Below are 22,018 nucleotides of genomic sequence, written 5' to 3' on the forward strand. Positions count from 1 at the left end.
AACCTTGGATAAGGATCTATAATATTAGGCTTTCATATGATAATGGCAAATGATGCCCTTTTTGAAAAATTGCTGACTGGTAATGAAAGTCCTAATCAGATTGTGGTTGGAGAGGACCAGGAGGTGGGGGACAGTGTCTGTGACACCCTTCTTCCCCCACCCCGTTAGCGAATTTAGCAAACTTGACAAGATGGGTGAGTCTGCGAGAATTTATCTTACGTGAATTTCCAACAAAGCCCTTGGGGTTGTTTATAAAACGAGAAGGTGGCGGGTTTAATAAATGCTGGGCCACCTGAGGCACTTTCATTAAAGGCTTTCTCTCAACAACATCACCATGTTTGCATTATTCTCCTGGGCTCCCTTGAGAATACAAGCATTACCTCTTCAGTGAGAGTCGATATTGTATGTGAAGGCATGAAGGAAGATGATTCGATTTGCCTTTTGGTGCACAAAAATAACTGTAACACCACCATAGTTAGAATTAATATTCAGACAAGTTTATTGAATTGTACTTGAATGCAAAATTCCAGAAGGAAACAAAAAAAGAGGACGTTTGGGAAGATTTATCAGGGAATGGGATGAAGGTTCAGGCTCTGTCGTTACTTCAACTACAGTGATGTCTATTTGTTTGCAACAACAAAATAACCTTTTAAACATAATAAAACTAAACACTGTTCTTAGCTTCTTAAATAACTCTTATTAGAAGTATTGAAGATGCTTGACAAGATATGAAAGTTGATCACTGCTATTAAGTAATAGAAGGCTTACTGTTAATGACTTTTTAATGTAATTTCTAATGCCAGTGGACGCATTGTCTAGACCTAGAGAGCCAGGGTGAATAGGCGAGATTCATAGATGTTTTCATGCATTTCAATGGACTTACCATCTGTGTAGGCTTCTCTGCGCAGATGTCCTGGCTGGTGTTTTTGCTTCTTGGCTGGTCTGGCCTTCTGTATTTGAGCAGCACTCATGTTGCTGTCTGTAGAAACAGGACTTGTGGGTCGAGGGCACTGGGACGCATGAAAATGGCGGCGGCCTGAGTAAAAAAAAAAAAAAAGAAAAGAAAAGAAAAGAAAAATCAGAGCCAAACTCATCAATGAATTTTAATTATAACATTAAATAAGAAAAAGAAAACATTAGAACTAGAAGCATCCATAATCTCCTACAAATAGCTTTAAATAAACTATTCTAGCAAATACTAGGATTTTTGCCATTCTGCCTGATCCATCCACTGGAAAAAAAAAAATATGCTGAAAGTTTTTTCCGGCTCTTTTTTTTTAACCATAGTACCTTTATTTTGTTAAAGTTCTTGACACCACTTACTAAAGAAAAACACCCCAATTACAGACTGAGCCAACCAGGTGCCTAAACATCCCAATTACTTTTGCAACTAACTTCATTAAAGTGTTATTAGTAAACAAAAATATTAATTAGATTTTTGCACAGTATATTCAATGTACATTGTTTTCTCAAGGGAATCACCAGAATCCCTAAGAAATTCATGTTCTAAGAGTGAACAGTACTAAATATGTCCCTTATTTTAATTAAATATGTTTTTATGCTATTCTTTGAAGGCAGATACCTAGTATCAATACATTCTGAGGTATTTCTTCCTTAGGAGGCCTAAAATTAAAGCTCACATATTTAGACCTGTCCAAAATTACTTATACCCCTTTTCTTTCACTAGATGTTTACTTGCTGATTCTGGATAAAGTGACCCCTCCAGAAACTTCTACGTTTTTTGGTGGTAGCAGAGGCAGTTTTCATTTTTTCATTTTGGAGGGACAATATTTGCAGGTACCAGTGATAACTGAATGTGCTAATTAGACACAGTACATCTCAGAGCTCCCCAGTTTTCTGGCTGTCTTACAGAGATGTTGTATCACAATGGCACAAAATATTTAATCCATAACAGCAAGGGAAATCTTGGCCCTATGCTTGACTTTCATTATTCCGGTTTTTAGAAATTCCAGATACACAAAGCTGGAACTTCTTTTTGTACTGTAAGAAACTTCAAACAAACCTACACAACATGTCTTTTGGCTACAGACAGGTGAAGCCACATATGGTGGAATCAACATATTTAAAAATGCTAACTGATGCATATTAAATAATATTCATCAATGCAGCCAAGTGAGAAGCAATTTGATTGGATTATTCATTCATATTAATTTCAAGTCATATGATCAGCAGCACCCTTTCTTGAGAAGAACATTTTAATAGGCAGAGGCCAATGCATGTTTAGTTCATTATAATTATGAGCCAAATGAAAACCGGAAGTGCCACTAAATTACAATACAATAAAATATTAAACCAAACTCCCCTTAGCAATGATGGAGACTATTACAATTAAAGTTACATATCCATGAAAAGAGAGAATTAGGGCTGAGAGTGAGCACATTATTCATTCTATTGTGTAAAGCCATCTACTGTTCATAGACCCTGAGGCATCTGGTCGTTTACAGATGAATTTTCAACGTTATTTCCATGTTTTGTTGATTTAATGAACTGAAACGCATCTCTAATGCAATCTGAAAGCAGTAGTTTGAGATGCTTAATTTCACTTCCTTATTTTTTTAACAGAAGATTAAAAAATAAGGAGAAATAAAAGCTATGCACACAGTTAGATGTTAGTTATTAAGAAAGATAGGTAGGTTTGGATAGTTATTACATTCAGTAGCGACTGAGGGGGAAAAAAAGGAATTTGGTTGAATTTCATAAAATATCGGTATAGCCTAAATAAATGTAAGTTTTACAATAAAAGGTCGAGGGGTACTAGACTTCTTTTTTCCTATAACATGCTCTTGATAAATAACATAGAAATAACCTTATTTTCTCTGAACACATTCTACAAATGATAAAAAAAATGATGACCAATCCAGTATCTGAAGAGAATAGGGAAAAGTACCAATGTGATAGTTACCAAACTAAGAAAAATAAAACAACAAAACAAGATAGCAATTACTGATGTGTTATGATAGTCTTTTATTTCTCAGAAATATATCTTTTGCTGGCCACATTATTTTACTCTGCTATTTGTATTTTTGGTTTACACAATGTGTATATGAATGTATACTGTGTATATATCCCATCCTACAGAAATAAATGTCATGTGATAAATGTATGACTTTAATTTAAATTCTTTCCTTTTTCATACTGTTTACTCTCTAAACAAGGTTGGGAATAGGTGATAAATAAAAATGGGTTCAAACATAAGAATAGGTATATGATCATTGTAAACAGGGTACGGCAATAACGAAGGAAAACAGAAAAAATACATACGCATTTGGATTAACTTCCTCTCCAAATTACTAGATTAAAAATGTTTACTTTAAGTATGAAACGTCTATGCTTGATAATGTATGCATATTACACACATCTTTCTATCTTCCTAATTAAATTAATATTCTCAGGGAGAGGGCATGAAGAGAATGGGGGATAAGGAGAAATAGCCCATAATCCAATGGTTGAGTGTCCCCCCCCCCCGCATATTTATTTATTTCTCCTAGAGAATTTCTAATTAAATAGAATAAGAGAACTATCACAATGAATTTTATTTTGGTTACTTTCTACACCTGAAAAAAATCATGTAACACAAACCTCACCTGACTATAGGCGCACCTAAAGAAATTGTACACCTATCTGCTATGACTTCCATAAAAACAAGGGCTTCCCAGGGAGCTTCACTCACATTATATAGGATTTATTAAATTAAAATAAACTAGAAGATTTAAAAAGCCTTGTCCAGAAAAAGGGAATAACCAAGCTATGTCATATGCTTGGATCTTGGTTTCCTCAGGCAGCAAATAAAAAACAGTAATAATAGCTGCATTTCACATTGGACACAAGCTCGTAGGTGATAATCATCAGCTGACATGCACCCATCAAGTCTTCTTTTCCAGCTTGGTGACAAGCGCAGAACTTACCAGAAGCATCCTGCATTTGACGACGTGCGACTTTCAGACCAGCATACTCCGCAGCTGCTGCCACTGCCTGGGCAAAATCAGCATCGGTGAAGAAGGAGCCATCAGAAGAACTCACGCTGGAACGTCCACTGGAAATGTTGTCCTCCTCTGAGGCTGAGCCCCAGCCATTGATCATGGACCCAGTGACAGAGCTCTCAAGGTCCCCCACACTGGAGGCAGGGGTCTGCTCAAGGCCACGTAACAAAAGCCGTCTGGTCTGCATCTTGGCGACTTCCATGTCCGCTTCATCTTCTTCCTCTTCTGGCGCATCTGTATCCATATCTGAGACAAGAGGTCCTGAAATGTATCCGTAGGTATGTGGTGGGGAAATCGGTCGTGGTGGTGGAGGGGGGCTCACCGGCTGCCGTCTGCAGGAAGATGGAGAAACAGGTTTGGCTCAGCTCATTATCAGGACACACACAAAATACATTAACCAAGAAATTGGCCAAGTACACTGATTTGATTGTTGCTTCTGTGGGAGCTAATTTAACCAAGCTGGGCTTCCTTTCAATTCAAGTTTAACAGAAATATCCTCAGCTACCTGTAAGTCACAGTCACCTTATGTTTTATCATTTGGATTATATTCAATTAAAAAAGGAGAAGTAATATATACTTTGGAAACACATGCCTATGTAGTTGTCTTAAAGCTCATTGAATATTAATGATAGATATTATTACCAAAGACAGCAGACATCAGTTCTGGAACAGATGCTCCATAAACATGTTTCTTTCCCTTTATTTCATTTCCACGCCTACCATTCCAAGCAAATGGACTCATTTGTGGTGACTATAGAGAGAATTTCATAGGATGGAACAATCATATATTCAGCATATGACACAGTTTCCTTTAGATTTTATTCTATTAAAATAAAAGGCTATGGGAGCCAAGAGCACTTTTTTCCCCTGAATTATTCACCAAAGCTTATTAGCTATTTTAAACCTATCACTTTTACCATTATTCCACCTACCTGTTAAATAAAATGCTTAAAGGTATTTTTCTTGATATCTTGAAATTAATTAAGGACCAAGGCTGAGGACAATGTGAGTGGTATTCTACAGCGTAAGTTCACAGAGTTCCCAATAACTACTTTCAGTCGTCTCTCCACTGATCCAGAGAACATCAGCTAACAGCAGTCCTTCTACTACCATCCATCACCATCACCCACAGAGAGGATAAGATGACTGAGAAGATAGTGTTTTGACCTCAGTGTAAAGTGAGATTGGTGGGAAGAAGTTATTCCCAAGTGGGGAGAATATCAAGAGATTAACTCCTAATTTAGGAAAGTGCCTGACAGAAAGGAAGACGTACAGTGATTTCTAGTTAAAGGATTGCTTAGTCAGTGACCTGCTCAATAGTCCCAATACTCTCTAAGCAAGATTAAAGAGACGATATAAGGGGGAATGTCATTTGGAAAAGTCACAACACCTCTTCAAATTCTGTGCCTTTGAGAAGTAAGGAAGATAGATTCCACACAAGTGTGCCAACCTGAGCACAAGCACTAGATGGTAGTGAGATCAGGTTCTAGCGTCATCTGGCCACCTCCATGGTTTAGGAGGCTAGAAAAGATACAGCATGAATGCCACCGACTGGTAATCCACCTGAAGATGTGGCTAAATTGTTCAAGGACTATAAATGCCTAGAGACGCTGCCCAGAATTGAGTCCTTCATCAGTAAGTTGGTTCCAGCCCATCTCCCTCACCATCCTTATCATACTCACAGAGCAAGACGAGATAGAATAGTCATTGGGGCTAACCAAGGAGAAGACTGGATCCTCATCTAGTTTGCTATACCTTAGCACTTAGGAGAAGAGGGAGTAGGACAAAAGTGGTTAAAAGCAGAGAATGCCCTCTTACTCCATGCCACCATAGACACAGACAGGTACAATCTGCAAAGGCTGTCCGCAAGTGCATGATTATAGTTTTACAATGAACAGAATTGAAATTTAAGAGACAAAACAAACAAAGGAAAAAAAAGATTCAAACCAAAAAACAGACTCTTAACTATAGAGAACAAATGGATGGTTATCAACAGGGATGTGGGGGAGGATGGATGATAGGGATTAAGGAGGGTGCTTGTTGTGATGAGCATCGGGTGATGTATGGAAGTTTCGAGTCACTATATTGTACACCTGAAACTAATAAGACATGGTATGTTAACTATATTGGAATTAGAATTAAAAAAATTAATAGGATTGAGCCTCAAATTAAAAGAAAGCATACAAACCAAACCATGGAGGATTTGGTCAAAATCTAACAAAGGGACCTACTAAAGAGAAGAATAGGGAAGTTCAATATAGCAATAGAGCTTTAAGGGTGAGAAGCTAGCAGCTCAAAGAAATGTTTTGTGCTTTTTAATTCAATGAATTGAGACACTTCAATAAACACATTTTGTTAACACAAATGGAAAGCATTAAAAATAAATGATTATTAAAATACTACAATTAACTAATTGATTGAGCATCTACTTTGTAACTAAGTATATTTTACAATGTGAACTCTTCCAACAGCTTTCCAAGGTACTGCTTTTATTATCATTCCACAGATGAAGATACTGAAATACAGAGAAATTAAGGACCTTGCCAAAGTTCCCACAGCTAGTAGGTATCAAATGTAGACTTTAATCCCACATTTCATTTCCCAGGTCACAACTTTTCTTCTAGGAATGTTGTTATTACACACACACACACACATACACACAATATACATATACATATGCATAATATGTACTGTAATAACTTATGCATATACATATGTATGTATACACACAGAGACAGTTCTTTAATATAATGTACTATTTTTTTATTTCTGGGTGTTTTCTAATGCATCTGTGTGTGGGAATAGAAGAAATATGAAGAATATGCCAAAGCTGAAGTTATTTAAGAGATTAAAATGGATAATTGTTTCAATATGGAGGAAAACCTTTGTTTAATTTGGGTTGCAATAAAATACCATACTTAAAAGTCAATTTACAGACTTTGTCAGCACGTACATCTAAAATACCACAAGAAACTTCTTTTTTTAAAGACATGTAAGACTTTCTAGCACAAAGGGGACTATTCTGACCATCAATAAAGGGATGTGAACAGCCAACTTCACTATGAAAGGAAGCCAGCATTGTTGTATTTGGATAATTTACATTCTGTAGAGCAAAAACATCTTCATGTTCAACAAGGACTGGCTTTTAACTACTATCACCCTGTGCAAATGCTGGGGAAAGAGAGAAAAATTTATTCAAACCATCTGTAAATAAGGCAAGCCCAGGGAATGTGTGATAAACATGTACAGTTTGAAATATGTAATATATTCTATTTGAAAACAAAAAGCTATTTCAAGATGCTGCACTCAAGTGGGACTTGCCACAAATGAACCTCAACCCTCTAGATTTTTCTCCCTGAGGGGTTTCAACATCTTCTGAAATAATGTACAAGTATATGATTGCAAATCACAACACTCTAGGCTCCTGCAAAAATGATGTCTTCATAAACATGTTCAAGAGAAGACAGGAACAATGCCATTAATTTATGAAAGCAGATATTTATATAATTCACCACATACCATTTACCAGACAAAAGACAAAGGGGAAGAAATGTATACCTTGGAGATTTTTTTCTGAAACTGGAATAGCTTCAATACTTTGTACGGTTAACCATTACCTGGTTTGTAAAAAGACAAGATATTTAATTTTCCTTTGCCTTTTTACAGTCATTTCTTTCCGAATGTACCATATTCAGTTTGTCTATATTAATAAAACATCAGTTAATTTCCTATCCCATACATGAAAACTACCTTTACTTTTCAAGAAATTTTTGCTAAATATCAACTACAGGAAGCTCAATAGTACCAGATACTTTTTGAAACAATAAATGCAAATAAGTCTAATTATATCATTTTCATAGTTATTGTTTGAAAAGAGAAGAAAGATTCCTATTATGTTGGTTACCTAGTTTACCTAGTTTTAGACAAAGAGAATATCTAGAAGCTCATTAGAATGCCAAAATTGCCATATCCATATTAAAGCAGTCTAAAATGCTTAATTAAATATTGCAGATATATAATGGTTTTAGTTCCGTAATTTCTTATTAATAGAGACCACACTATTTATGCTTTTAATCAATAAACATAACAGTAAAAAAATGTATTCAGTAAAAAAATGTATTCATTCTTTAAACATTTACACTGTCTCTATTATGGGGAGATTGCTAGGTTCTGAGACCAAAGGAATCACAAGCAAAAAGAGCTTGGGGAATGCTTTATACTTTAAGTCATAAAAGGCTTTGATTTTAAGGCATACATACTTAATAAAGCTAACTATATATCAGGACATAGCAGAGTGTATTTTGCAAAGATGTCCATGACAATATCTCCCATCCCAACGCTCTTCTGGGATGAGAACTTGCCACTTTCTCAACAAGAGAGGGATTTTAGTTCTATACTCAGGAATCTCAATGACCCTGTGACTGCTCTGACCAACAGAATCTGGCAAAAGGGCGACCGTGTCAGTTCTGAGTGGAGCTCTTAACTGGCCTGGAAACTTCCTCCTCCCGCCTTCTTGGAAGCCTACTACCATGTAAGAAGTGCAGTACCCACAAACAGAGGATGTCTAAGGTGTTATGGGAACACATAGAATTGGCTCCTATCTCGGAACTGGGACATCAGCAAAAGATTCTATGGAGACAGAAATCTACAGAAATAAGCTTTGTGCCACCTCAATGACATGAGTAAAATGTGAGCTCTGCCCTCAAAGAGCTTTCACTTTAAAGAGGGAAACAGACATACTGAGAGCAAACACTAATGCAACAGGAAAACTGATTAGCGGAGTAGCAGAGCTGTGAACAGACCATTGTGAAGAGAAAAGAAAAGAATTGATTGAATTTTGCCAGGCAATCAAATGAGAGTTTCACAGAGGGGATGCATTTTAACATTTCACCTTGGTTCTCAAAGATAAGTGTTAGTTCCAAAAAAGAGAGGGGATAATGGTGTTCTAGGAAAACAGGATGGCATGGGGGAAAGACCTCAAGGTGGGTGACCAAGTATTCATTCCAGGAACTGGAAGAAAAGTAGAATGAAAGCACCATGAACAGAGAAGAGGTGAGTGGCGATGAATAAGGATGGGGAGGCACGCAGGGGTCAGATCACAAAGGGCCTTGATTGCTACATTAAGGAATCTTGCCTTTATTCTAGGGGAAGTGGGAAGCCATTGAGAGATTTTTAAGCAATGGAGAGACTTGATCAGTGTTGCATTTTAGGAAAATGCCTCTGCACAGGCTGCAGCAGGAAGATTAGATTGAAGAAGGGGCAAGGCTAAAGGCAACCAGACCACTTATGGACCATTACAGTAATACAGGCAAGAGAAAATGGCTGTCGGAAGTAGGAAAGTGCCTTTATGGCTGGAGATATGTGTATTGCTCTGAGTGATACTTAAGCAGCTGAAATCTACAGAAATGAGTACTTGGATATTAGGGTCTGATGCTCAGAATGAAATCTGCAGAGAAATAGCTATCTATCTTTAATGAGTACATCATTAGGGGCATGGCAGGATGATGAGAAACAGAAGCCATCTGCTGATGGGCCAGGCATCTGAATAGGTCAAAGGTCTGAGAAGAGGCTTCACTCAAAGACTTAACTGAAATGAGAATTACAGCATTGTATATAGTATCAAAAACGTCGACATAACTTAAATGTCCAACATTAAGGAATTGTTTAAGTAAGTCACAGTATACTTTTGTTTAACATGAATATCTAAATAAAAAGTTACTGACATGGAAAACCACAACATTCAGTGAAAAGAGCAATTATCCCATATCGGCATATCACAAATTCAAAGCAATGTGAGTATATGCAGAGATGAAAGACTGAAAAGATCTTTACTGGGGCCTTAACAGTGACTATTTCTGACTACATGGATCATTGGTACTTTTGTATTTTCATTTTGTTTATCTGTATTTTCAAATATTTCTACAGTAAACATGTAGAAAATACTTTCATCATAAAAGAACAATACTAATATTTTATTGTTGTTGTTGCTTAATGGACTTCATTTACTTCTTGTTAGCGTCCAGTGTTATTTCCAGCAACGATCCTGGAAATTAAATTCCTAGTACCTTCATGGACTGAAAATCATTATTTCAAAAAGGCTGTATGTAATTAAACAGGATTTTAAGTGCAGGTAGCCAAAGCATTTGCATTCATTTTCATTCTGAGTTCACGGAAGTTCCAATTCCTTCATCAAATACTTACGGAGGTAAGCTTTGTGCCACCTCAATGACATGAGTAAAATGTGAGCTCTGCCCTCAAAGAGCTTTCACTTTAAAGAGGGAAACAGACATACTGAGAGCAAACACTAATGCAACAGGAAAACTGATTAGCGGAGTAGCAGAGCTGTGAACAGACCATTGTGAAGAGAAAAGAAAAGAATTGATTGAATTTTGCCAGGCAATCAAATGAGAGTTTCACAGAGGGGATGCATTTTAACAGGGCCTGGAAGGATGAGATGCGCCTGGCCCCGAAATCAAAGAAACAGCATATGCTAACACACGGGTGCCCAGTGAGGACACTAAACATGTGGGGTATGGCCATGAAAGCCAAGAGTGCCCCCCCCCCCCCAACGTGTCAGCTCCAGAGCAACCCTCTCTGGGTCAGGAAGCGGCAGCGCTGACCAGATGTTGGTGAATTTAAGGCAAAGTCAGGGAATTTCAAACAAAGTAATTAGAAAAGAAGGTGTGTGGAGAGAATGGGAGGGAAGAGGTACATAAAGCAGGAAGGACCATGAAAGGCTTTGACCACTGGGCTGAAGAGCAGGACCTGACTCTGAATGAGGGGGAACATTCCCAGGCTTTTGTGTCCAGAAAGACAATGTGGAGGGCGGGCAGGAAAGGGGAAATAGAAGAAAAGTGGAGATCAGTTCAAGGATAGGGCAGAATATAGGGATGGAGGGTCTGCCTTAGCAGGTATATATAGGGATGGAAACAAAGGAACAAAAACAAAAGATATTTTAAAGTCAGAAATGAAGGGATTGTGAATAATTTAATTTGGGGAATGGTAGGAAGATAGCAGAAGAAATTAAGCAACAGGAAAATTAAGCTGATGGCAAAATGACAAACAGTTTTTTTAATGATTTTTGGCTATTTTATTATATATATTTTTTAAGATTTTATTAATTCATTTGAGAAAGAGAGAGAGAGAGGGAAAGAGAGCAAGCACGAGCATGGAGAGAGGCAGAGGGAGAGGGAGAAACAGGTTCCTTGCTGAGTGGGGAGCCTGACTCGGGGCTCGATCTCAGAACCCTGAGATCATGCCCTGAGCTGAAGTCAGATGCTTAACCAACTGAGCCACACAGGTGCCCTGGCTATTTTATTTTTAATATGTTATTCAAATAAATAAGGATTAAAGATTCTATAGACGATAGCCAACAATGGAGGAAATGAAACAAGTCTGAAAGGTCAAGTGCAAAGACAAAGAATTTGGTTTTGGACAAGTGTAGTGTGAGATGGCCAAGTGAAAATATCATTGTGGTGCTCAGGAAAAAGGGTGGGATGACTAAATAAATTTTATTTATTTAGGCCATCAGAATACAAGTAATTATTGAACCAAGCAATGGGGTGATGGCATAAAGGTGAGGACAGTAGGAAACTCATATTTGTTGAATATTTACCCTGCTTCGGATACTTTACATACATTATCTCATGTGATTCCCACAACAACTTACAAAATTGCCAAAACTGCAGAAAGCTTAGGTATGATAAAGACAGACAAGTCTTTAGATTGACCATTTGGAAGTTACTTTCAGTAGACTAATGGAACCAAAATGGTAGGAGTCAGAATGCAGTGGGCTAAGGTGTGAATGGGAATTGGTAAGGCAGAGTTGATTAAACAGCCCTAAGGAGTAGAGGAGAAGGAGAGCATGATAACTAGAATGAAAGGCTAAGAAAGGGGAACATTTAACAAAAGTAGGATTAATGGTGAAGAGAAAGAACAACTGAATAAAGAGGAAGAGGCTGGAAAGTCAGGATAGATAAAGGTGAACTGATTTTGACTGATGCCTATTGAAAACTAAGATGCAAAAACAGGCATCACCAATAAATTGCTACAAGAGTAGCAATGCATATATTTACTACACGATCTCCATGTGTTTATGAATGCAATTATCATAATGGGTGAGTATTAATGCACATTATTTTACGGTTGCAAGTTCACTGGGATCAATTAATCTCATGTTCTGGTCAACAATATTACTTGATATGTTAATTACCGAGGCTTACTGCATGATGATCCTGGAAAAAAGGCTAGACATGAAAATGAGCTCATATAATAGCATTCTACAAATGCCACTTAAGAGTGGAAATTATCTGATTTGTCAGCAAAAGGCTAGTGACAGTGTACCTCCTATCAGGTTGGTGCTGCATGTGGCCAGTCTCCTCTGGGCAGTCCTGCAACATGGGCTGGAGTTCTTCTTGTGGGGAGGGGGTCAGAGTGGCAGTGGACTGATGGCTATAAGACACCGCAGCTGGAGAAGAAGCTGCTCCCCGCACAGGGGGAGTGGGGCCTCGCTCATCTTCCTCCTCTTCTAGTTCATCCTGTTGCAAATACATCCTTGCTGGTGGCACAGGACACGGCATTTCTTGGTCATAGCTAAAACAATGATAAGCACACTTAGATTTACTTCAGGTTATGCAAAGAAACGATTCATACAGTCAGTGGAATATCAGCTTTGAGTTGTTTTTTTAACCTCAATGTTGTGAGCCACGTTTAGGGAGCACCGTTAAAAAAAAAAAAATAGTTCACGGGGCACCTGGGTGGCTCAGTCATTAAGCCTCTGCCTTTGGGTCCTGGGATCGAGCCCCGCATCGGGCTCCCTGCTCAGTGGGGAGTCTGCTTCTCCCTCTTCCTCTGACCCTCCCCCCTGCTTGTGCTCTCTCTCTCTCTCAAATAAATAATCTTTAAAAAAAGTAAATAAAAAATTAAAAATAAATAAAAATACAAAAAACAGTTCACTATCACCAAGGTTGGTGAGTGCTACATATAATATTTTTTCTGAGTGATTACAATTTACATCAGCATATTGCAGGCTCTGAGAAGTCATGCAATAAAGGCATCTATTTAATGCAGTTAAACTTAGTACTTCCTAAATGTGTTGCATGTAGTCTAGCCTTCCACTTCAATATGATGTCTAAAAGATGACTCAGGGATGGTCCTACAGATGACCTAGAGATGAATGCTAACCTCTGAGAAAAATTACTCTTAAAAATCCTTTCTTGAAAATCCACCTTTCTCTGAAATTATAATAGATCACTATTTCTTCAGTTGATCACAAAATGAAGTTGGCTTGCGTTTAGGATGTTGAATAAAAAACACAGTACATAAAATAGTTGATAAACAATAAAATGCCCCACTACTCCTCTGCTAGAGCTGTGTGGAAACTCTAGATGGATCTGGGAAACATTCATGCCTTTCTCTTTTCTCCCACCCCAGGGCAGACGGTTATTGATTCAAATGGCAGTAATTTACTGCATTACATAAACTGTGTTCGTGTTACCCCTCTCTCTCATCCACTCTCTACCACCTGCTTTGTTCATCTGAACTCAGGAAACTTGATGCTCATATAACATGATTTCTTTGAGTCTTCCTTTACTTTACCAATCCTACTACCTCACTTTGACACTTTTTCTACGTCTCCTTTCTCAACAAAATAACAGCAATTTGTGCACTCCCCTAAACTAGAAATCTTGTGTCATCTCACCTTACTCCTCTTTCTTCTACCTTGAACTGTTCCCTGGTTCATCTCTGTTTCCTCTCTAAAAATCTCCAAAATCTACAACTTTTCTAAAGTCTGTTGTATGTGCTACTGCAATAACCTTTTAATTGATCTCTTTGCCTCCAGTCACTCTACACTTCTGAATCCTCACAGTGCTTCCAAAATTACTTTATTATAATATGCATTACTCTCAGATCATTCATTTGCTGCAGAGTAATACACGGCTCCCTAATTGACTAGAGGGAAATATACAAATACCAGAACAAGACATTCGAGTACCTGTATAACCTGGTTTACACCTGCCTTCCCAGCTTCCTCTCCCTCCCTCCCACCGACCCATCTTAGTCCTCCAGGAGGCCACATCTCTGTGTGGTCCCAATGTCCATAAAATCCCTCTTCCTCTTTATTGAGAACCGTATCATATGTCAAAGTCAAGAACAAAAGCCAAAGGATCAGGAAACCTTCATTCTTCCCACTTTGAATCAGTCTTTCCCTTCAGGGCAGAGTTGTATCTCCTGTAGGCTTTTAAAAAACTATATCCACTTATTTCATTTTAGTCCCTTTACTGGCGGACTAAAATAGCAATAAATGTTAACAGAGCCTAGAAAATGACTTTTTAAAAACTATAGTCAATTCTCAATCTTTGCAGATTCTATACTTACAAAGTCACCTACTTGCTAAAATTTATTTGTAACCCAAAGTCAATACTCACGGTGAAGCATCTGAGTCACTCCACCTTCTTGTGTCAGTTTTCATACTGCAAACAAGTGTCCTTTTCTCAGTCTATCTAGTGCCACATCGTTCTCAATTTTTTTTTCTTTATATTGGTAATTTCCCTGTTTAAAGTAGCCCCCAAGGATAGAGCTTTAGTGCGATCTAGTGTTTCTAAGTGCAAAAGGCTATGACGTGCCAAATAGAGAAAATATGTACACTAGATAAGCTTTGGCCAGGAATGACCTATGACACTACAGTTCAATGTAAATGAATCAACAATACATATCGCACAAGGTGTCTTTAAACAAAAACACACATAAAACAAGATTATGCATGGATCAGATGACAAAAATGTGTGACCAGAGACTTGCAGGAACCTATCCTTGTATCTTCCCTAGGAGTAATGGCTCAGTATTTGCTAATTAAATGACTGGAACAACAAAGGTACAGAGTTTTGTTTCCTGGCATATTTGGATCCATAAAACTATTTTTTGTGTGTGAAGAATGAAAGAACATTGTCTTTATTTTTACAACAGTCACTAAAAAGACCGTATTTTCAGGTAGATTTTATTTTTTGTTAATTCTCTATGTCAAGTGAGTTCTCCTCCTTTGATCATACCAGTGAAACATCTGTCTTGCTCTATTGGTTCAGTTCTATAGAATCTGGAGAGAGAGCGAAACACACTAACTTTCTTATCGCTGTCATATGATATGATTATTTACACTAGTTGAATTGTTCTGAGAGACAATTCAGTGAGTTTGAAGTTCCACAGTTTTCAGCATAATGTGATAATATCTAAGAACAAACAAAAGTTTTCAGGATACCTTAGCTGTTGTACAAATTCACACATTTATTTTACGAAAATTCAAGAATATGCAATACAAATTCTGATATTTGAAAATCATAAAATCATATATGTGTATGGTTATATATATCATGATGCATATGTGATCCTGTATATATTTTTATATATGACTACATATGTAAATTACACGTATAAAACATAAACACATATGTAAATTGTGCATGTGTGTTCTGATTCATAATTCTTAGTTCCAAAAGAAGTGTCCAAGGCATGATTTCCTTTTTTTTTTGGCAGCACTGAGGATGTTTTTCAAGTCCTTCTAACATAGCAATACTGTTTTTTTCAGAGACAAATGTTTGTGGACCTTAGGAATGTCTCCCCTTAGTGATCTAGTTTAATAATTGCTTCATATGGGTTTAAGGAATCATCCTATTCCACTTACATCTGTTCTGAAATTCTTCTTACCTTTCATCTACGGAAATACTGTACTCTTCACTATTGCTGTGAGGTGGAGGATGCGCTGGGGGGGGAGGAAGCAGGTCTGCCCAGTTCATGCCACCCTGTTTTGGTACTTTGGGTGTCCGTGCCCCTTTCTTATGCCCTTGACTCCCTTGAAAAGAAATAAAATCCAAGTCTTTTATTTCTGGCCTTTAAGGTTTTTCTATTATCCACAGGTGAATTATTTCCTGTAACTATGATCGTATAATTCATATATGCAGAAGCAGATAAATAAGCTTTTCTTCATTAATCTTAACAGAACTTTGTACAATAGAAGATGCAACGTATTGCCAAGTTTAACTGCAAAATAAATAGTGGAAAAGCAATAAAATCACAAATGAATTTTACAAGTCATATCATTAATAGTGATCTTCTTACAGCAATTAATTGCATTATGGATTATCACCTAAAACAAATGAGCTGTAGACATATTTTCTGAAGTGCCTTTCTATTATTTAATTGCTGGAACCTAAAATACAATATGATACAGATACGATCTATTAGAGTTCCACTGTTGCATTAAATCACTGAATATATATAATTTGTACTTGTCCATTGAAATGTTTTAGGCATAATGAAATTACCAGTTTTCGTCAGAAAGGCAGGTGCAGATGAAAATCATTGCTGGAGGAACTAATATAACTAACAACAAAAGAAGCAGAGAAATGATTTTTAAAAAAGGATAGAAGTGCTCTTAGCCCCAGTTTCTACAAAATTATGGCTTAGAGTAAAATGATGTTGCTTGAACATTTTTAGTAGTTTGAAATAGCCCAATTATGCAAATCCCCTAGTATTCTGATTTTGGATTTGGCATATTCTTTAAATTCAGGTAACTGCACATTTTAGAGTATTCATTTTAAAATAATTTTGGGTCAAAAGATATTTGAGGATAAAATCATCTTTATCTTCCTCCTCTAATACGATACATTTTAGATTCTTATGGAAATTACAGACGATGAGCTTATAACTGTGTTTCTCATATGATCCCTTAAAATCAGTGAATTTTCCTGGTCTTTATATTTTTAACCTCTCTGAAACAGCTCCAAGTTACATGGTGCATGAAACAGGTCTTGGTATATTCAATGACCCTTATTTTTTTTTTAAGTCGCTTTGGAATTTTTGGCCCAATCTGTGCGTTAAGTCAGATGTTCTTGAACTGGTATGTTACTGCACCAAGTACGGGCCAAGGGACTGGCTGTTAGTAATAAATTACAATTCTCAGGCCTCTACCTGTATGTCTCCATTCTCTCTTCCTTCACTCAGCTGTCCTGTATTAGAAAGACTAGGCAAGAATCACGGACTTGACCATACCCAGCACCTTCCTTTTGATTTCTTGGCATACATCTACTCTAATAAGTCCATCTGTCCTAAGAGGCCTAACATTACAAATCTCTCCTACACATCACTTGCTTGCTTCATTCTTTCCTCTAATTAACACCAGACTATACATTTTTTTAAAATCTTTTTACCAAATATTCACAGAATACCAAGTAATAAATAGCAGCAGAACACCAAGATCTAGGTCTCTAAGCTGAGGGATGGAGAAAGTCAATTTAAAACTAACAACACAGAATCATTTTAATCACAATCTAGAATCATTTTCCTCAGGAAGATATGATTTTCTAAGTGGCTAAGAATGCAAAGATAAAATGGCATGAGATATCAATATATTAAATTATTTTGTATGGTTTTCCTAAGAGTAGATCCTTTTAAAAATCCCTGTTAATTCAGGGTTTCCTTAGTAAGATTTTAGTTGTTTAAAAAAATCAACATACAGTAGAATAAGAGTAGATCTAAAAAGGCAAAGAGGTATTTCTAAACTTCTTTAATTCCAATAGGAATAGTTTCAATCAGTGACAAAATGTAGGCTTAAAAATGCCAAATCAACAGGCCTTTGTCAAGGGAAGATGATAAAATGCAATTGCCATATTCATTACAGGAGAGGGGTAAAGACACAGGCTAAAAGCCCCTAGCAGCAACTTCAGTCCAGGTACTGAGAGGTGATATTTCTACACTCCCCTGGAGAAACATACTAGAGGCAAGATCAATCAGTTCTGATCTCATCGTGGTGTGACTCGCCACATGTTAGTTCTAATAATGAATCGCCTTTAATTAGAAAAACCGGACTTAAGTACCAGCAAAGTCCCATCTGCAGCCCCTATCAGGAAAACAGGTGGTAAACAGCTGCAACAGCATGAAGAGAAGAGGCCTCACTGTGGCTTCGAAGGCTCTTACAAACCCAAGTTAGAAGGTTGCTTTATGCGGTTTTAGGGCAAGAACTGAGGGAAAGTTACAAGGCTTATCAACGGAGGCAGGTTCCTGTTGTCCCTATGATCTCTTAGGCTTGTGATTCTGCTCAAGGGTCCTCAGATTTTATGTGCTGTATAGACTGTTTCGAAGAGTAACAAATTTAGCAGATTAAGTATATGCCCAACATTTTTAGTTTTACTTTGGCCAAGGGCAAAAAAAGAAGTTTCAACTGCCTTTAAAGTCTAGTCCATGCTTCTGGCTTTATAAAAGTTTATTAACAAGGAGGAGAATGGGATCTTTAATCTTTGTTACTAAGTAGAACACAAAATGGTTTAGTGAGTGGACTGTCGCTCAAATTGCAGAGAGAAGACCCGTGCCTGGAAAAATTCAAATTATATAAAGTGCGTAGACATGTCATGTGTGTACATCAGTTCATTAGCATTCAATCTGTAACAGTGGAATATACCGTTTTTTTAAAGGAGAGACTGACTTTCTCTTTGGTTCCCCATACTTACCAGATGTACTACTGCCCCGGTCTGAGCTGTTGTAGGATCCTCCTGTATTCTGGTCGTATGATTGGTTGTATGGGATAGTTGGAGGAATTGTGTCATTTGCTCGATAATCTAGACATTTCAGATGGAAAAAAACTTTTATTTTCTCTTTGATGCCTTCATCATTTACCAGCAATTAGGCTTTTAAGTTACCATGCTGATCACTTGCTAAATGTATAGACGTATAAAGGAGGAAAAGTCAAGAAAAGATAGGCATGTCTCTTTAAGATTTATAAAATCCAAATTCTTTGCATCGTCTCCTTTATATAAATCAGACTAAACATAGCTATGTACGAATCATATAAGGAACTATTTCTTCTCTTTAAAATATTTATAAATCAGCTAAGGCAGAAATCGGAATTGCTTGACTTCTTAACTTGAAAAATGTAACAACGAAATAATTTTAACCATAAGAAATCAGGAAAATATCATGTCTGCAAATCATTTTAAAAAATTAAAATAAAAAGCCCTGAAACTTGTCAGCAAGATGGTATCTAATAAAAAATATATCCATGATAAGAAAACAAAGGATCTCAATCTGCCATGGAAGGCGTCTGCCTACTTAGGCAAAGGTAAAAATCTAAGTGATAAACTTGCCACTGGAATGTACTGGGTAATAACCCATTAGTTTAGTTGCATTCCAGGTCTTTATTACAGTTGGCATACCAAGTCTGGTACAAGCAATAAAAACAATAAATAAGAGCTCTGAAATATTTGTTCAGAGGCTTGTCAAACTTTCCAAAGTCCACAGTAAAGCCATATACTAAAGAGGAATGATGTAACAACAGTTGGAATGCCCACTGCAAACTACAGGATTGCAGAAACTGTCCTCTCTTCATCGTGGTCATCCTTTGTCATGAGCTTGTGCAAAAGTCTTAACAAATATTTACTGAACTGCGTTTTATGCCAATCAAGTGTTTTCTCAAACTTCGAAAAAGGCTGGATGACTGTATTGTTAAATCAAAATATACAACATTAACTTAACCAAATGGGATGCTTGTCATCTCCAACTGTAATACATTTTATTTTTGAGGAAAATGGTCACAACTCAAGCCTAAAGAAAATAAATCTAGGTCTCTAATTATCTACAATAAGATGTGTCATTTACCTGGACACTTGTGCAAAATTGCCCTGAACTATTCATATTAGAGGATGCTTTTCTTTTCTTCCCCCCCCCCCCCCCCAGAGGTACAGCTTTGCAAATCATGTTATTAAAGCGGTAGCCTAAAGGACTATAAAGAAATCAAATACTTACCTCTTCCAACTCACACATAGTATAATAGAGAAACATTCCCCTCAGGCTATAAAATACTATTCCACTGCTACCATTTAACAATTTACTTTAGATTCTATCCTGACAGACTTCAATCAAGTCAACCGAAAAAATTTAGGTTCTAAAATCATACACTGCAGCAGTCTTAGGACACACAAGGTAGGAGAAATACAACAACTTGAACCACTTCTCCAGTTCAAGCTTAATTTAATTATTTTTCTTCAGTTTGATATAAAAATGCCATTCATTTATATGACCATGTAGAAGCAATTATCTTCCAATCTCGAGTGGAAAGAATGGGATAGTCTATTTATTTAAAATGTGAGGTATTGTGACGGTTGTACATCTGCCTTATGAATAAAAGATTTTGCTAAGCAATCCCTCACCTACGATTAAATTTAAATTAATCTCAAAACCATTTGAAAATAGTTATATATTATTATAAAATCAATTTTCCAAGGTTATTGTTGTGCTAATTAACTCTTTGACACTGGAAATTTCAAAAACAAAGAAATAAGGAAACATGAGGAACAAAAGAAAGATTTCATTTGCTCATCCCAGAGAAGTCTGGATGTGGAATGCTGAAAGGTTAATGGTACTGAGACAGAAAAGGCTGGGAATAAAGGCAAAGCTCTTCACCTTTGTTCAGTTTGTTTTGCTCCATGATGTTATACTGAATGGGGGCCACTTCCTGTTTCTGCTGTGCAGGCGGTTTCCAGTGCTTCTCGCTGGAGTCCCCACTGCCATTGTTCATGTTGTTGCTGAGGTTTGACTGGATGAGCTGGGTGGTGGCGTAAGGAGTGGGCTGCCCTGATGGATTGACAAAACGCCCATCCTTCAGATTTGGGCTATTGAAGGTTTTCATCTCATTGATTTTGTTACTAAGGTCCACATCACCATAAACAGTTGACTCAGGGAGCATCAGATTTGTTTGTTTGTTATCCAGTTGGTTGTTATAATTGGCTATACAATCAGCTACGTGCAACGGAGAGGAAAAGGAAAAAGTCATTCTGCATGGTTATTCGTTTTAAATTTCTCTGTAAGTAGCTTCGTGAGTCACAATAAAATTGTTATGTAAAGTAAAAAGGAGCTTAAATGCGATCAGTAAAAAGGGCTAGGTATTCATAGGTACTCTCTAAAGAAGGTAATTCAAAATTGAGGAAATGAGAGAGGACACAGAGAAATATATAGAGACTAATTTTGAATTTGAATTTAAGATGATTTTCCTTTAACAACCCTATTAATAGGAATTTCACTTAAATAATATACACATGAGTATCTTTATGTGCCAAATTTATATGTTCTAATCTGGAGTTACTGTCCTATCTGAAGCTACTAGTTAGTTGTTGAAGCAACAGAACAAAGCATGTATGTTGAGAATCCAAACCAAAGGGGTGGGGGGGAACTCTGCCTACACATCAAAGAACTTGAGATTTTAGTATTTTTTAAAGTAACTCTACTCAAAAGATATGAGGAACAGAGGTAAAGGGATAGTAAATAGTGTTTAAGATAATTTTATTGGATCTTCCCTTGGTTATGTAGGATAATCATTATCAGGGAAGGACATTATATAATCATTTTTTCATGGTTTCATAAAGACACCCCAAGAAGTATAAAATGACAATAATGATGATAAAATGAATCATAAGTAACCTGTGTAATTTAATCAAAGAAAGCCTGAAATAATATCTAATTTGTCTATTTCAATTTCCCCCTAATTTGCTCCTCATTGAAGTATTAGGGAATGAAATAACTGATAGAATATTTAAAATTAAATAAATAGAAATATTTAAAGCCTGCAGCTGAAAATATTAAAACAGCAGGAAGAGCTAAAATCATAATTTAAAGTGAAAACATTTTTTAAATAAAAAAATTTGTCAAGTTACAATGGTTAAAAATACCATTATTTTATTCATGTAGTTCATAGTAGTAGTAGTTCAGCTCACCTTGAAGATTGGTTTTCAACTGGATATGTTGATGAAAAATTAGCTGAAGATGTAAATGTGAATATAATCTTAAGAGAAATATGCAACTTCTCTGTAATACTGAACTCAACTACTCTGCATTTTAAAAAATAAATGATCGGGGAACAGGAATATTTGACTCACCTGGCCTTTAGTAATTCTAACTTCTAGGTATAATATTTTGTTTAATAGTGGTTAAGAAATATTGTTAAAGGCTATATGGTTTTGCCAATTTCATTTTTCTTC

The 22,018-nt window shown here is 36.7% G+C and overlaps 1 protein-coding gene across 10 annotated transcripts in view; it reads right to left on the reverse strand.

Annotated features, from left to right (window-relative positions):
* ROBO1 (roundabout guidance receptor 1) overlaps window positions 1-22,018 on the reverse strand; it is a 1,119,036-nt gene that overhangs the window by 16,031 nt on the left and 1,080,987 nt on the right. For 8 of the 10 annotated variants that reach the window (XM_032406315.1, XM_032406314.1, XM_032406316.1 and 5 more), the window contains 6 exons: window positions 20,448-20,783; window positions 18,500-18,607; window positions 15,702-15,846; window positions 12,345-12,593; window positions 3,927-4,333; window positions 884-1,036 (listed from right to left, as the gene is read on the reverse strand). In XM_032406315.1, the coding sequence (XP_032262206.1) occupies window positions 884-1,036; window positions 3,927-4,333; window positions 12,345-12,593; window positions 15,702-15,846; window positions 18,500-18,607; window positions 20,448-20,783 (1,398 nt within the window). The remainder of the gene's footprint in view (window positions 1-883; window positions 1,037-3,926; window positions 4,334-12,344; window positions 12,594-15,701; window positions 15,847-18,499; window positions 18,608-20,447; window positions 20,784-22,018) is intronic. The other 2 variants (XM_032406320.1, XM_032406322.1) reach the window with 1 other exon arrangement.

The sequence above is a fragment of the Phoca vitulina genome, unplaced genomic scaffold (genome assembly GCF_004348235.1).
Source record: "Phoca vitulina isolate PV1807 unplaced genomic scaffold, GSC_HSeal_1.0 scaffold8, whole genome shotgun sequence".
In the NCBI taxonomy this organism is placed as follows: Eukaryota; Metazoa; Chordata; class Mammalia; order Carnivora; family Phocidae; genus Phoca; species Phoca vitulina.